Consider the following 14,941-nt stretch of genomic DNA (forward strand, 5'->3'; position numbering starts at 1 on the left):
AAAAAAGATAATGCAATATCTATCTAAAACCAGGAAGAAACCCAGGAGCTAAATGTATTTGATTGTTCTTCATCAGGACTTGAAGCAACAATGCTGGCATCCTGTGTTGATTCCTTTATTTCCTCAACTTGCTTAGCTGTTTCTTCTTCTTCTTCGTCATCATCATCAATCTCATCACCATATACATCAGGGTGTCTACGGAAACAATCTTGCATAGCCTTGAACTTTTCGACACAGTCTAGACCTTTTGGCTCTGCTTCTGAAAAAACAAAACAACTGAATGCTGCCTTAAAGTCTTCACCACATGGTCCCTGAGCCATACCTCCTAGACCTATTTCAAGGGGAAGAGTGTTGGAATGAATGTGCAATAATGATTCATATACAACTTACATGGACAATCCCAGTTGATCTCTCCCGTCTCTGGATTGAATGCAGCTGCTTGACTATCAGCTTCTTCCTGTTTTTCTTCAACAACAGTGGCAGCATTATCAATCTCTTCTTCTGTCACAAACTTGACAGTATCTTTTCCTTCAACGACAGTGGACATGTTTATTAAAAAGAAAAAAAAAAAAAGGGAACCCTGTCACATTATGCTACAAGTTTCTGTGAAATTAGTAAGCTATTTAAAGCCAGACAAGAGATCAACTTATCACACTTGTCTCTCTTTACAGTTGAAATATAGTTATAAACTATAATTGACAAATAACTTTATGGCTGTTATATGAAAGGTCATTAAGTGTATTAGATGCTTTATTTTTTTTTTCAGTCTTTCTTTTGTGTATAAATATGTACAACATATGAGTGATTAATTACAATAACAATAAAAAAAAGGGGGGATGAAAAAGGGGAGAAAATTAAAGAGAACATATAAATATATCGTAAATCATAAGTTTTGGGAAAAAAGGGCTTAAAAATAAGGTACCATGCAAAATTATGTAATGTGCTTGAGAAAATGTTTGTGCGCTCGCGCATATGGGATTAAATAAAGAAAATTAAAAAAGGGGTAATTAAAAAGATGAGCATAGAAAGAACAATGAGGAGTGATTATGAATAGATGAAAATGATGATATATAAAGTGACAATTAGAACTCAGAGAACCAAGGGTGCATCAGGACTTGATGGATGGTAGGTCGATGTTCTGGAGATCGCTGTAACATCCATGAAATCAAGTTGAGACATGTTGGTGATACTTCAACCTTTGGCTGAGCAAATCGACCTGCAATTGCCATTTTTGTGTCATGAAAAGGAATTTCACCAAATAGAATGGTATACAAGAGAACACCAAGTGACCAAACCTCTGCTGACTCCGCTTTATAGGGTCTACCCATAAGGATTTCAGGAGATGCGAAACTGACAGTACCGTGAAACTGTGTCATTAGATATTTTGTATGATCACCATAGTGACGAGGTAAAACAACAGCAGCACCAAAGTCAATAAGCTTTACCTATAAATAAATAAGTAAAAAAGATAAAAATAAAAAAAAAAGTCCCTTTTCGTACCTGATATTGATCGTCAATCACAATATTTTCATCCTTAATATCACGATGACAGATACCAAGTATGTCAAGATAGGCAACGCATGATGCGATTTGTTGAAAGATCATTTTAGCCAAGGGTTCTTGGAAATAATTATGCTTTTCGATGCATTCAAAGAGATCACAGGAGGTACGTCTCTTGATCATGGGTGGTTCAGGCAAGTATTCTTCAATAAGTGAATCAAGAAAAGAAGAACAAGTGCTTTGAGATGTTTCTGAGAGTGCAGGTGATCGAGGAAAGTTGTTGTTGTCTGGGCTGCCTGTCCATTGTGTGCCGTGTAATTCCATGACGAGATAACAAAAGCAACGATCTTGATAAGAATCAACATAGCCAATGATGTTGGGATGGCGAATATTTTTTAAAATATAAATTTCCATTGGGATATGGCCCAGGGTGTTGTCCTTGACCCAACTGTGAGATGGAACCATATGACGATAGATGAACTTTACAGCTCGTTCAATGCCTGTCTTTCTTTCGCGTGCAGACACAACAAACCCATATCCACCCGCTCCTAGTTCTTCTCCGATGATGTAGTTGGCTAAAAAATCTGGGTGAAGTGGATAATTCATTAAACAAGCAGAGGAAGGCTTGAGTTGAGCTTTGTTATAATAATAGGGCTGGTTGTATGCTGTATTCATTGTTATAATTATAATGAAAAGAAAAAGAAATGAAAAAAAGAAGGGCCTTTATATATACTTTCAATATTTTAGGGAATATTTTATTGTTATCCTTCACATACACACGCAAAAAAAGAGAGTTCATCATGGAATGTAACATATGCTCCCTGAATAGTAATAATAAAAACAACATACATGATAGCAGATCTCTGTGTGCATTCCCTAATTACAATAAGGAATATGACTTGCTCATTTTATTCACACAGTGAGTTCATCCCTTCTTTGTCGAGGGAGAACCCTTTGAACCACGTTTATGTAATATATCACCATGACTCTCACTTGATTATTCCCCCATTCGCGCAGTGATTTATAAAGTACGGATGTGTATAAATATATATTAAGCATGCTCCACTAAAATGAAAATGTTTAAATATAGTAAATAAGGAGGTGAGGGAGAAGGAAAGAGAAACAATTAAAAAATGTGTCAAAAAGCAAACTATTTTTTATTTGTGCTTGTTGTATCTTTCAAGAACTCTTTCAAGGCCGTATAACAAAAGTTGTATTGAGATTGTGTTTGAACCATGGTTGTTCTCTGTTTACGAAATTCATCTGTTAGACAATAGACTGGATCAAAAGTAATATTGCTAGTCTTTGAGAGGACCTCTGCTGAATCAATGACACAAAATGTCCCTGTTCGGCCACATCCAGCACTACAATGAACCAGAGTAGGCTTACGATCTTTATAATATGTTCTAGCCAATTTAATCAGCGAGATCAACTTGTGAGGTTTACTAGGTACACCATGATCTGGCCAACCCAAGAATTGAAGTTGAATCACGCTAGTCTGTTTCACCAGTTCATTTTGATTATAAAACTCCACAGAGATATGTCTAATAATACAATCCGCATCCTCAAAAAGTCTTTCCTTTTCCACGTTTTTCAATTTAACCATCACTTCCTCCTCTTTCACAATTAATTCTTTTTCTCCGTCTGGCCAATACCTTGCACACTTCTCCAACTCCTTTTCGGTCTCTGGAGTGAGACAGACAATGAGGGGTACTTCATATTCAACAATCGTATGCCAAAAATCAACAATCGTGTGTCTCAGCGGTCCCTGTGCTGCAATATAATAGCGTGGAATATTGAATGGCGGTACGATGAAACTAGCGTTGATGTAATCATTTTTTCCTAATCTCCTATCTTTAAGTTCTACACAATTTTTATCATAAGGAAGAATATTATAATATCGATTCAGTTGCTCGTTTTCAATCGCTTTTTCGCATGTATATTCTTTTAGCTCCTGTCTACTTTCTTCTAGTGCAACAATATATCTAAATTTTGACATTGTATATTGTTGAAACTTTTCACTATTTTTTGTCAACTTGTTAAGATAATCCATAGCGTTTGATGTTTGCTTTTTAGATAGAAAAGGTGACATTATTAAAAAAAAAAAAAGAAAGAAAAAGAAAAAAAATGGCTGTAGAGAAAGGTAAGCGTTTATAAAAAAGGAAACTGTCACAGATGTGTGTTATTTACATTGATAAAATGACTAGGAAATTTGAAGCAAAAAAGAAAAAATTTTAAATCATGGATTGAATGAGTCTATTGATATCAAATTCTCGATCACCCGCGTCTCCTCCTTCGACATAATGTTGAAACTTGTGTGGTTTCCAACTGACTTTCTTATGTCCATTAGGATTACTTAATTTAAATGGCCAAAGAAAGTTATTGACTTGCTTGAAATGATCTCCTACTGTAACTATTTCATGAATCACATCTTCTACACAGATAATCCCAAATTGTCCGAGATGATCCTTGATTAATTGATTATCTGTGATTGGTAGTCGATGGCCTTCCTTGCTTTTGATATATCCACGCTTATAAATCAATTCACGCACCGTCTTCAGGTTAGGAGGTCCATAGGTTACATAAGGCTCAATAACCTGAAGCATCTGTTGTGTGGCTTTATTCACTCGAACAAAGACACCATTGTTGATCTGTAAGAGTCGAAAGAGTTGAAGCACTTTTTTTACTTTGGGATGAACATCTGTAATTCCTCTGATCCGAATGACAAATAGTAGTGTAGGTTGTGAAGGTATATAAAAGTTGCCTGCTTGTTTGGCCTGACGACGTAATCGAACCGTATCTTGCTCTTTTTGCCTATACTCTTTCACATAGGCATCAGCCTTTTTAAATATAATTTTTCTATCGTCTTTCTTTTCCTTCTTTTCCTGTGCTAATTGAAGTGCTCTTTCTGCATTGGCCTTTTCAGTCGTCCTTTGCTTTTTTAATAACGTCTCTGGTACATATACTTGATCACGTGTAGGCGTTCTATTTAAAATAGTCTGTAAGGATATTTCATAGTTGAATATGTGGACCAAACAAAATTGTTTACGTATATGACATAGTGGCTCCCAAAAAGACAAAAATAAAAGAGAGAGAGAGAATGGAGGCTCCCCCCGCTATTCTTTGCATAGATACTTAGTCGTATCTGATTGGATAAATCTGAATTTAAACAATTAATATTTATTTAAACATCCTGACCCTGTTGGTTTTCTACTTTTTTTCTTTTCGTCTACATATAAAAAAAATGGGTATTAGTTTCTCATCCTTGTTCAATGAACTCTTTGGCAAAAGAGAGATGCGTATTTTGATGGTTGGTCTTGATGCTGCCGGTAAGACAACCATCTTATACAAACTTAAATTAGGTGAAATCGTGACCACCATTCCTACTATTGGTAAGTTATTCTAATTTATCATCTCGTTGACCATTTGACTTAGTCTTCTTATTTTATAGGTTTCAACGTCGAAACTGTTGAATATAAAAACATTTCCTTCACCGTTTGGGATGTTGGAGGACAAGACAAGATTCGTCCCCTCTGGAGACATTGTAAGATGACCAACAGAGAGAAAGAGAGAGAGAAAGGGGGAGGTCGAAGAATAAAGCCAAACTGATATCTGTTTTGCATAGATTTCCAAAATACCCAGGGTATCATCTTTGTTGTTGACTCTAATGACCGAGATCGTATCTCAGAAGCCCGTGATGAACTTCAACGTATGTTAAACGAAGATGAACTTCGTGATGCTCTTTTACTTGTGTTTGCCAACAAACAAGATCTTCCTAACGCTATGAATGCTGCTGAAATCACTGATAAACTCGGTTTACACTCTTTGAGAAACAGACACTGGTATATTCAAACTGCCTGTGCAACAAGTGGTAAGTTTTTGAAAAGATAAAAAAAAAAGAGAGTGAGGGAAGTGTATATTTACGTGTGTCTATAGGTGATGGTCTTTATGAAGGTTTGGAATGGTTATCTTCCAACTTGAAGAGACGCTCTTAAGCTTCATTTATAATTATTAGCTTATAAAATAAATGTATCATAAAGTTTCATTCCTTTTTTTTTTTGTTGAAGAGGGGAAGTAAATCATCAATCAGAAAGACAATAGACGTTTTCTGTACCTTTCTGAGTTTTTAACATGGAAATCAATTACTTGCTTTATTGCTGCAGTCAACAAGAAAGGGAGGAAAAAACAAGTGCCCTCGACAAGATCAAGTGTTACATAAGAAGGAACATACTCTTGATGTTGAATCTTTTCAAGGTCTGTAAACACTGAAAAGAATATGGGAAGAACTAACCCAGTTCCGTAATATTTAAAGAGAAAAATTAAGCCCAGAAAATCTAAAGTCAATGCTCACGCCTCATTGACTCTGTCCTTACAGCACAATAACATGGATAGTAACTATTAATGTTACACTATTAGCTATATATGGTATACAGCCTTGAAGTAGTGTTCTATGTCAGGCCTGCGGATTTCGTCAGCTTGTAAATCAATATGTAGATTAACATTGTAGAATACAAGAGAATAAAGCGCAGCTAAAAGCCATTGCCGTATTTCTACGTTTATATCGAAGAGCATGCCTTTGTCGTCAAATAATCAATATATATATATATACTTTACACAGGCCAAAGACATCTTAAATACTAACATAATACGTCGTACTAAGCTCATAGCATTGCTTCATAGCATCTGTATTCTGTAGTAGTTGATGGTGCGTCATGATATAATTCACTAGATGTAATTGGTTGGCAACATTTACTCTTGCATATAAAGATCAGTTTCTTTTTGCCATGAATTCCTTTCTTTTCTTTGTTAATAAAAGGATTAAAAAGAGACTCATTCCATCTTGTTGTACTCTTATGCTTACAAGGTAAAACTACTAGTTACGGCTTCAGTGGAGGTATGACACGATCCGGTCGCCCATGTTGGACCTGGTGTCGAATTTACCAGCAGTAGGATCTACTTGGATTCTTTCACGATTTTTGTCAGAACCTACCATATTCAGTGATGTTGCATATGTCTTACCTCAGACAGCTGATAACTGGATTCAATAAATCCTCAACATATAAATCTTGGAGAAGAAGCTTGGAGGAGCGTGCTACCTCGTTATATATCCCAGTAACTGTCTTCATATTCTGCAGCCTGCCAAGCGATCAAAGGCTTGGTTTTGGATTTTCTTCACTGGCAGTAATATCATCTCAAGTGCTTCAAGCGTTCGATGTCGCAGTCATCATAAATGATGGTGCATTAAAGAAAGAAGAATTTAGAGGATTGCTGATGGAAATTTCACCTGCAATAGTCAAAAAGAAAGATGTAAAGGAATGGCTATTATTAAAATTTATGATGCAAAACTTGGAAGAGAGCTTAGAGAAGGATGGGCAAGTGGACGTTATCCAATTTTCTTTGGATCACAAAATGGCAGCAGTAGCCAAAGAACTGAGTATCTCTATTTCAACAGCAAGAAATCTCATCAAAAAGAGGTTTATTAGCTTACATCAGTAGATAGAAGCCTTTAGATCAGTTAATTGGTGAAAGAAGGCTCACAATGTGATACATTTATTCTGACCACGCTTTATTTTCCATATATATACATATATTGGTATAAAACAAATAAAACTCTTCTTCTTCATATCTTTTTATGTTAGAACTTTATATTTCAATTCAATTTATTTAAGGGTGAGATAAGTAAATGCGCGTCTAGTTAAAGCCATTTACGATATCATGGGCGGGTATGTATCACATTTTCTGCCTTCGTTTCACTAACTGACTGATTGGTCACTAAAAATTGGATTTTTAAACACACTGTATTGCACACAATAAATTTTAGTGTAGTACTTCTACGCTTTTTTCTCTTCCTTTCTTCCTTACCTTTTTTTTGTTATGGAAAACTTGAAGATAAAGCAGTCTTTTATAGAATTGGACAATGCAAGGTGTAATGAAAGATGGCAAGATATCCCAGAACTAGCAAAGAAATACAAGAAACACCATCCACAAGAATCAGGTACATGATACATGATAGTAAAAGAACCTGAAGCTTACCCGTCTCTTCAGTCCTTGAGTTTACAGCAAGGATAGAATCTGAATTTGTACTATTGCTAAAGCAGACGAGAGAACCCATTCTGAACAACAGCCTATCGACAAATGATCTTAGAAAAGAATCCACTGTTCAATTAAGCCAGGTGATGATAAAGCAGCTGGATGAAGACTATATCCATGCACTAGACGATCCAAACAACGTCAAATTATCAAAACGACTCACTCCTAGTCAAGCACAACTCGTTCTTGTTCGATTATTAGATGTGATTCAAAGACAGATAAAATCTGGGGAATTAGAAACCCCGGATGATTGGCAAGCTCAGGTAACGATCATCAAAAATACACAAAGAACTTGAACAATATTCACAAAGAGGGCATAGTTTTCGAAAATTATTTTGGCACGAATCTATTTCGAAACGGGAAGATACGACAAAGCTTTGGAGTGGCTACAGCAGTTGGCATTGCGGCTAGAAGATGTCGAATCAGGATATGGATTGGTTCAATTGGTGCAGGCAAGAGTCATCAAGGGAAGGTGTTTTGAGCATCTCGAAAAGGATGTGGATGCTCTAGAGTCATACATGCTGGCGTTGAGCGTTGTAGAGGAGCATCCGGATGAAAAGAACAAGGCATTGGCAAGCTGGGTTGAGGATTGTCTTTATAGATCAATATTATTACAACTGAGAAGAAAGTAAGAAGGCTAAAGACAGCTTGAATTCACAGCTAACTACTGCATACGCACGCTTAGGGGGCCGGTGAAGCAGACACTAAAATTGATGCGTGCCTATACAAATTACTGCCATACTCAATGGTGGCCAGTCCATTTCCGCATACATAAACGCTGGATTATCTTCCGTCACTACATTCGTTACCTAACGCGTGCTTATCAAAAGGGTCTTTATATTCCTGCAGGTGAGGACGACTCTCTCACGTAAAGTACTTTCTTAAACCATCCAAAGGTGTACATAAAAGGAAATAATGCAGTAACTAATTGCTATCTATAGCTCCCCAGTAACATCACCTGTAAAGTCTACATTCTCCGAAAATAGCTCAACAAGTGCATCAGCATTAGATGAAACGATTCTGCTCGTAAACGAGTTTCGCGCCTTACTGAACGAGTTTGTGAAGCGCTCCTTGTCCACAGAACCAATTGATATTAACCACAAAACTCTTGAAATCTGCCACTTGATCGTTTCAGCACACGACACTGTCGGATGGGGACCAGAGGAGCATATCGAACGCATGCTTCGATTCTTTTATAAAGCACGTGCACTAACATTCAATAGTCCAAGCATTAGCAGGCACATATTTTACCTTCATCTATACCTCAATCAGCACGATAAAGCCACGCTTGCCCTGAAAAGTTACCTAGAGCTTCTTGGCCTACCTGATATTTTGAAAAAGGGAGACAACTTGTATCATGATGAGGAGAATGAGGATCATTCTTTAGCTGAAGGCATGATTTCAACCATACAACAACAACTACAGAAAGTCCAAACCGATTCCAACGACTCAGCCTCACAGTGCTTGCAAGCAGTGGAACAAAAGATAAATAGTGTATTGGCTACGTATGACGAAAAGAGTTCGGATGAGGATGAGTTTTTGCCTCCAGCGCAGTCATCACTTCTAGATACAGTGATGACCAAGAGAAAGGTTCCACCTGGAGCATGTGAAAACGATAATGAATTTGACGTCGTACGTGTGCTTTTGGCTGGCGCGCAACAGATTTACAGCTGCTTGCCCCAAAACAATGAGGGCATCGTTCTGTGTGACCTGGCCATGGCGTTACTGGAAGAAGCTGAGACGTTAAAGAAGAAAAAGATGAACCAATGGAAATTGTTGATGATTCAATGTAGACGTGCGCGAGGCTGCTCTTATGGACTATATGCGTCTAAACGTATGCCCTCTAGTTTCAATTAAAGCTTGATATTAACATCTTTGCTTATAGACAGCGAACCGGAAAGAAGGCTGGAATGCTTCAATGAGGCGCTTGTTTCGCTTAAACGAGCATCCGAGCTTGATTCTCGCTCATGGCAGACCTTCTATGAACTCGGTTTACAGCAAGCCATAGCAGGCAACATGTCACAGGCCATATCCGCTGTTAAACGCTCGATTAAACTGAGAGGTGATTTTATCCCTAGTTGGCATCTCTTGGCGCTCATCCAGTCATCAAGAGAATTCCAAGATTTACCCAAGGCACTCGCTATCGCGCACACCGCTGTTACATATAACGCAGACATTGTGAATGAAGATGATGAAGATACCAGCAGTGAATTTTTTGAAAGAGCAATAGCTTTTATGAAACTGAAAATGAGTCAGATGTACATACTAGAGGCAATTGAAGGACATATACCCGAGGGATACATGGATCTTTTAAACTTGTTTTATAAAATATCTAAAAAGCTTAATTTGATTGTAACGCCTGTATCGTCTAACTCTAAGCGGCCTTCCGTGTATGGACACAGCAATTCGAGTAGCATGGTAATGAATAGTAGACAAAGGGCAGGCTCTTACAGAATCTCCAATCACAGCAGCATCTATAGTAATAACAGTAGCAGCATGAGTCTTTATGCTATGGAAAGCGTAGATTCGCTGCATATGTTGCAAAATGATAACGAGGAAGAAAAGGAAGACAGCAAGCTGGCACTGCTGAAAGTGGAAGAAGTTCAAGAGGAAGAGCAAGAGGGAGAGGCAGAAATGCAACAGCAAGCAAGTGAAGAAAGCGTATCCAGATCAACATCCGGCACTCCAATGAGTGACAAAAAGCGTAGTAGACGATCGTTTAGTTTATCTCGACCTCAGCTTGAAGATCCACTACTGAGCTTGCCAAGTATAAGAAAAAAGAAAGAAAAGTCAAACACGACACAAAAGCCAAGAAAATCCATCATTTCAGGCTTAAGGGCATATAGAAACAGCATTAGTGGGTCTAAAGGTAAGATTGTTCGCATCGCTTGTAACAAGCATAAAGTAACTTTAATACGTTTATAGAAGTGGCATCATCAGAAAACAGCTATGCTTCTGTCCATAAAAATGAATCCAATGCAAAGCAAGCGGAAATTAACATTGTTACCAATCAATCAACTTCAGTAATACAACAGCCAGTTGAGGAAGAACAAAGCGAGAAAAAGATAATCAACATACACCCAATTGATTATCAGAATCGGTGGAAACAAATCCTAGTGAATATTTGGATTATGACCAGTCAAAGTTACTTGAAAGACAAGCAATATGAAGACGCAGTCAAGGCGATTGAAGAGGCCGATCAGTTAACAAACGGCGAAAGTGCCCAGGTTTGGCACCAAATAGGGCTTATTATATTAGCTGCAGAAAAGGGCAATTACCATAAAGCTATAGATGCATTCAAAATGGCTCTAACTATTGACAGCGATCATGTACTATCAATTATTTCGTTGGCGTCTGTGTACCTGGATATAAACCAATATGAGTTAGCTGAACAGTTGCTGGAAAAAACAACAAAGGGGCTTGGATGGAATCAACCAGAGGCTTGGTAGGCTATAGGCACCTTTCATGTATGAAACTATTATTAATCTATCTATTTAACAGGTACCTGCTAAGCAAGGTGTACATGAAACAGGAGAGTATGCTGGATGCCAAACACTGCTTACTGTATGCTCTGCAGTTGAGTGAAACAGTTACTATTCAACCTCTTGATGGTTTTCCAAGATTTGTCTAAGTATGCAAACGAAACGCTTACTTATTGCTATTACTACTTTATTTATAATTTATAAGCTTGGTCAAACTTGTACTGATTATAATTTAAAATAATAAAAAAAAAAGATAACTTTATCTAAAAAATAGTAAATGTAAATACATAAGGATGTGTGTAAGAGTAAAGGCTTTGATCATGCATTCAAAAGCCTCAATAAAGAGAGAAGCAAAATTTCATACTCTAAAGGTATAATGATTATAAACTAGGAGTTGGAGACGACTGATATTTTTTAAAAGGGCTGACTCTTGTTGTCTTCTCAGAGGACCTGTCTGCAGAAAATTCAAAAAATGCATTAGCCATGTTCTCCCTTTTCTTTTCTCTTCTCTTCTTGCAAAAGTAAAAGAGACTAATAGCAGCAATAATGCTAATTCCAACTACCGTGCATACAATGATGATGATTACTTTTGTGGGCATTTGATGACTATTGGTATCTTGATCAATAAAAGTAGGTGGCAAATGTGCTGGAGGCATGTTGTTATAGCTGTCTGCGTAATCATTATTACCTTGTGGCCAGTTGTTATTTTGGTTACTATTGTTGTTATTATTGTTGTATGGCATATTGCTGTTACCAGTAGGGTTACTACTGTAGCCGTTGCCGTTGTGTATGGCATTATTATTGTTATTCTGTCCATTATTATTACTATTATTTGAGGGATAATTGCTACCGTTGTTATTATATGACCCACCACCATTGTTACTGTTATTGCTGTTGTTGTTGCTGCTGCCATTACTATTATTATTACTATTACTATTATTATTGCTGTTGTTGTTAGAATAGCCATTGTTGTTAGCGTTGCCATTGCTATAGCCACTGCTGCTTCCATTGTTATTCCCGTTATTATATGGCTGGCCATTGTTTCCATTATTATTACTGTTATTGTTACCGTTGTTGTATTGGCCGCCTCCATTACTGTTGTTATTGACGTTACTGCCATTATTATTGCTATAGTTACCATTATCACCATTCCCATTATTGCTATTATTATTGGCGTTGCTGTTAGAAGACCCAGTAGGACTTGGCGCGTATCTTGAACTTGTTGTCGTATAAGAGCTATCGTCGCGCTTGACAAGTTGTATACGCATATTTAAGAGAAAGAAAAAGAGTTGAATTATCCTACTTTCACGGATGGACGTTGTATTTATTAAATTAGATATATTCAGGAGGCACAGAGAATATAGGGCGGTATATCTATCAACAGTAGCCGAAAGGAGTCGATAAATATTGCAAGGAGGTGTTCTCGCAACTTTTTACCATTTTTCTTTTTTCCATTTGCTAAACTTCCCCTAAAAAAATATACCATGAAAGTTTTACAACAAACAAATATAAAAACATGTTTAAAAATAAAGCCTGCATGCTTTATACACACACACATTCAGCCGTAGTTTGCTCTTTATTCGGATTTGCCTACTTCCTTTTGCCTTTGAAGTGTGATTTAGATACAATAAAAAATGCAATATAACGTGGCCAATCTATTTTCCCACTAGAATAATGGTAAAACCAAAGAGCCAACAACTCCCATGGAGAAATTCAGCCTGCAGGAGAAGAAAAATATCGTATTTTTCTAATTTGATTCGAACTTGGATTTTTTGCTGAAATAAGGTTTCAGGGACGCTGATCCTTGGCTTCTATATTTTTCCGATCGCCAAAAACGAAGAAATATGATACTTTTTGTCGAAAAGATTGAGAAAACTCAAATAGAATACTGTGTTTTTACATTGCAGCTGATGAGCTTTATCGTTTTTCAAGTTTTTGTGATTTCAATTGTCAAATAGCCTTTGATTGTACATGATCGCCATGTCTGGTCAACGATTAAAACAAGATATATCTTTGTAATCAAGACACAATATCACTAGTTATGATGGTATTGATTATAATGCAACAGCAGTGATAAGAGTATATTAAGCACAAATTTCTGATGTATTTGATGATGCGTATTGGTTTCAATTTTTAATAAAAGACTCTCATAACGTAAACTCATCCTAAGAGTACTACAAAAATCGTCGTTACTAAATAATTCAAAGAGTTTTACGATAATAGAGCTTTTTTTTCTATTTTTCATAATGTATATAGTTATAGAAGTTTATTAAGCATATATAGACAGGAGTCATTTGCCCATTTATTGAATTAAAAAGACTGCCCATATTTTTATGCAAATCTTATAGACCAGAAACATTATGCATTTTTCCCAAAAAGGGAGTTCACTATTTGCATATCAAGAGAGTAAAAAAGAACAAAGACACCTAAACTGTTTGTTGGGACTGTCTGTAATTTCATCATAACTGCGCTATTTGATTGATGTAGTAGGCAACGGAAAGGTAGCAATAAATATCCTCATGGTTACCACACTCCGTTGTTCGGTAACGTTGTGACAAAATACGTAAACCTTCTATTATATTATCGAGTACGCAATGCTGTATTTTTATTAATTGTTGACGTTAGTTTTATAAAATATTGTCGTAAAATAAAAAAAAAATTCACGTAAAAAGACAAAGAAATATATGTTTGAATAAAACGACATCATATCAAAAGAGAAAGAGATAATGAGTATATGTAAAAAAAGAGAGAAAAAGTATGTTAGTATTAGAGTACATATCCTAATATTAGTTTTACTTACCACCAAGGTGCATTCTGGGGAGGGCAGCGATAACTGCCCAGGATAGTTTAAACAAAAAAAAAAAAGGAACGGAGGATTGAGAGAACCCAGAGCACAAGAAGATGCAATTGGGGGAACGTTCCAGATATACGCCAGAGAGCAAAGAGGGCGGGACAAGCGAGTCAGAGCAAGGACCATGAGGACAGGCTAGCTTTGATTGGTGAATCTTTGAACACTCAGAGGGACACTTGATAACTGCTGTAAAGAAGCAAAAAAAGGACTCAATTAAAATGGGTTTATATGTTTTTCTTTTTCAAACAAGCTTCAGGGCCAGGTACCTGGAACAAAGAAATCATATCAAATATGAGAAATCTACATGGTGATTATTCAAGAAGATGCGTTGCCAAATATGACTACATGTTCTGATTTCATGGAAAAACCGAATAAAGAATTTAAGCTTTTACAAAGAGACTAAAGAAGGTCATTTCTAATATTAAGTTAATTTCAACTCCAAGACAGCCCACATGTTAAGGTTACTGTCAAATGGGATAGTGAGAAATGCTCTTTTTGTATTTGTTATTACACTGAAAACACTACAGCGGTTTCAATACGACATCTAAATTTGGAAAACACGACATTCAGTCTCGTTATTTTTTGAAAATACAGTATATTCATGGATGTCAAGGCTGATACTACGAAAATATTCTTGGCGACGACGAATTTACATTTCATACAGCATGAATATTGTTCTCACCATTGGGTGCATTTATTTTCGATCACAGGCGAATTTACTTTCCGGAATGGCATGATTCCAATAGCCATATGGCGGCCATCTACCTTGGTTATCCGCTGACCAGTTCTTCCACACAGACGATGACTTTCTTAGACGAATTGCTTGGTTCCACTCGATTGATTGCTCATCGTCTTGCCTCACGAGGGCTCTCGGTTCAAGGGCGCGGTTTAATAGCCAATACGTTGATACTCAGCAGAATATGGCACTGTCTACGTATCCTCACTGTACCTGCTTACTTTCTCGCCAAGATCCGTGCAATAGTTGACCAATTCATCAATTTCAGATCCTTCCCGAAGG

At 36.9% G+C, this 14,941-nt stretch overlaps 8 protein-coding genes across 8 annotated transcripts; 3 read left to right on the forward strand and 5 right to left on the reverse strand.

The window, feature by feature from the left end:
- Window positions 1–173: 173 nt before the first annotated feature.
- RHIMIDRAFT_185823 (uncharacterized protein) lies at window positions 174–415 on the reverse strand (the record flags this gene model as incomplete). The annotated part of the gene is made up of 2 exons (XM_023605858.1): window positions 174–331; window positions 391–415. Coding segments are annotated over 2 exons (183 nt in total), but the record flags the coding sequence as incomplete, so codon positions are not given.
- A 434-nt stretch (window positions 416–849) lies between these two features.
- RHIMIDRAFT_311345 (kinase-like protein) lies at window positions 850–2,231 on the reverse strand. The gene is made up of 2 exons (XM_023614723.1): window positions 1,501–2,231; window positions 850–1,445 (listed from the first exon to the last, which is right to left on the reverse strand). The coding sequence occupies exons 1-2, from the start codon at window positions 2,173–2,175 to the stop codon at window positions 1,083–1,085; spliced, it is 1,038 nt and encodes a 345-aa protein (XP_023468946.1). The 5' UTR covers window positions 2,176–2,231; the 3' UTR covers window positions 850–1,082.
- Window positions 2,232–2,535: 304 nt separating this feature from the next.
- Window positions 2,536–3,609, reverse strand: RHIMIDRAFT_271816 (uncharacterized protein). The gene has a single exon (XM_023612278.1). The coding sequence runs from the start codon at window positions 3,590–3,592 to the stop codon at window positions 2,651–2,653; it is 942 nt and encodes a 313-aa protein (XP_023468947.1). The 5' UTR covers window positions 3,593–3,609; the 3' UTR covers window positions 2,536–2,650.
- Window positions 3,610–3,734: 125 nt separating this feature from the next.
- Window positions 3,735–4,560, reverse strand: RHIMIDRAFT_234600 (60S ribosomal protein l7-like protein; the record flags this gene model as incomplete). Its single annotated transcript, XM_023608190.1, has 2 exons — window positions 3,735–4,485; window positions 4,550–4,560. The coding sequence occupies 2 exons, from the start codon at window positions 4,558–4,560 to the stop codon at window positions 3,735–3,737; spliced, it is 762 nt and encodes a 253-aa protein (XP_023468948.1).
- Window positions 4,561–4,728: 168 nt separating this feature from the next.
- On the forward strand, window positions 4,729–5,680 carry RHIMIDRAFT_86227 (ADP-ribosylation factor Arf1). The gene is made up of 4 exons (XM_023615802.1): window positions 4,729–4,892; window positions 4,952–5,044; window positions 5,126–5,371; window positions 5,437–5,680. Exons 1-4 carry the CDS (start codon window positions 4,745–4,747, stop codon window positions 5,493–5,495), a joined length of 546 nt encoding a protein of 181 aa, XP_023468949.1. The 5' UTR covers window positions 4,729–4,744; the 3' UTR covers window positions 5,496–5,680.
- A 641-nt stretch (window positions 5,681–6,321) lies between these two features.
- On the forward strand, window positions 6,322–7,065 carry RHIMIDRAFT_271817 (uncharacterized protein). The gene has a single exon (XM_023612279.1). The coding sequence runs from the start codon at window positions 6,511–6,513 to the stop codon at window positions 6,994–6,996; it is 486 nt and encodes a 161-aa protein (XP_023468950.1). The 5' UTR covers window positions 6,322–6,510; the 3' UTR covers window positions 6,997–7,065.
- Window positions 7,066–7,491: 426 nt separating this feature from the next.
- On the forward strand, window positions 7,492–11,284 carry RHIMIDRAFT_271838 (protein prenylyltransferase). The gene is made up of 7 exons (XM_023612280.1): window positions 7,492–7,853; window positions 7,911–8,218; window positions 8,276–8,458; window positions 8,532–9,424; window positions 9,476–10,459; window positions 10,516–11,035; window positions 11,092–11,284. The coding sequence occupies exons 1-7, from the start codon at window positions 7,677–7,679 to the stop codon at window positions 11,219–11,221; spliced, it is 3,195 nt and encodes a 1,064-aa protein (XP_023468951.1). The 5' UTR covers window positions 7,492–7,676; the 3' UTR covers window positions 11,222–11,284.
- A 168-nt stretch (window positions 11,285–11,452) lies between these two features.
- On the reverse strand, window positions 11,453–12,340 carry RHIMIDRAFT_234604 (uncharacterized protein; the record flags this gene model as incomplete). Its single annotated transcript, XM_023608191.1, has 1 exon — window positions 11,453–12,340. The coding sequence occupies one exon, from the start codon at window positions 12,338–12,340 to the stop codon at window positions 11,453–11,455; it is 888 nt and encodes a 295-aa protein (XP_023468952.1).
- Window positions 12,341–14,941: the final 2,601 nt, after the last annotated feature.

This window comes from Rhizopus microsporus (assembly GCF_002708625.1).
Source record: "Rhizopus microsporus ATCC 52813 unplaced genomic scaffold scaffold_3, whole genome shotgun sequence".
Taxonomy (NCBI): domain Eukaryota; kingdom Fungi; phylum Mucoromycota; class Mucoromycetes; order Mucorales; family Rhizopodaceae; genus Rhizopus; species Rhizopus microsporus.

What these genes read in the sequence shown, in the direction of transcription:
- RHIMIDRAFT_311345 (XM_023614723.1), bottom strand. Translation starts at nt 2,175, where the DNA reads ATGAATACAGCATACAACCAGCCCTATTATTATAACAAAGCTCAACTC. An exon ending in TGATTGACGATCAATATCAG is followed by an intron (nt 1,446 to 1,500) that starts GTACGAAAAGGG and finishes ATTTATTTATAG; the next exon opens with GTAAAGCTTATTGACTTTGG.
- RHIMIDRAFT_271816 (XM_023612278.1), bottom strand. Translation starts at nt 3,592, where the DNA reads ATGTCACCTTTTCTATCTAAAAAGCAAACATCAAACGCTATGGATTAT.
- RHIMIDRAFT_86227 (XM_023615802.1), top strand. Translation starts at nt 4,745, where the DNA reads ATGGGTATTAGTTTCTCATCCTTGTTCAATGAACTCTTTGGCAAAAGA. An exon ending in GACCACCATTCCTACTATTG is followed by an intron (nt 4,893 to 4,951) that starts GTAAGTTATTCT and finishes CTTATTTTATAG; the next exon opens with GTTTCAACGTCGAAACTGTT. An exon ending in AACTGCCTGTGCAACAAGTG is followed by an intron (nt 5,372 to 5,436) that starts GTAAGTTTTTGA and finishes GTGTGTCTATAG; the next exon opens with GTGATGGTCTTTATGAAGGT.
- RHIMIDRAFT_271817 (XM_023612279.1), top strand. Translation starts at nt 6,511, where the DNA reads ATGTCTTACCTCAGACAGCTGATAACTGGATTCAATAAATCCTCAACA.
- RHIMIDRAFT_271838 (XM_023612280.1), top strand. Translation starts at nt 7,677, where the DNA reads ATGATAAAGCAGCTGGATGAAGACTATATCCATGCACTAGACGATCCA. An exon ending in CGGATGATTGGCAAGCTCAG is followed by an intron (nt 7,854 to 7,910) that starts GTAACGATCATC and finishes AAGAGGGCATAG; the next exon opens with TTTTCGAAAATTATTTTGGC. An exon ending in TTATTACAACTGAGAAGAAA is followed by an intron (nt 8,219 to 8,275) that starts GTAAGAAGGCTA and finishes ACGCACGCTTAG; the next exon opens with GGGGCCGGTGAAGCAGACAC.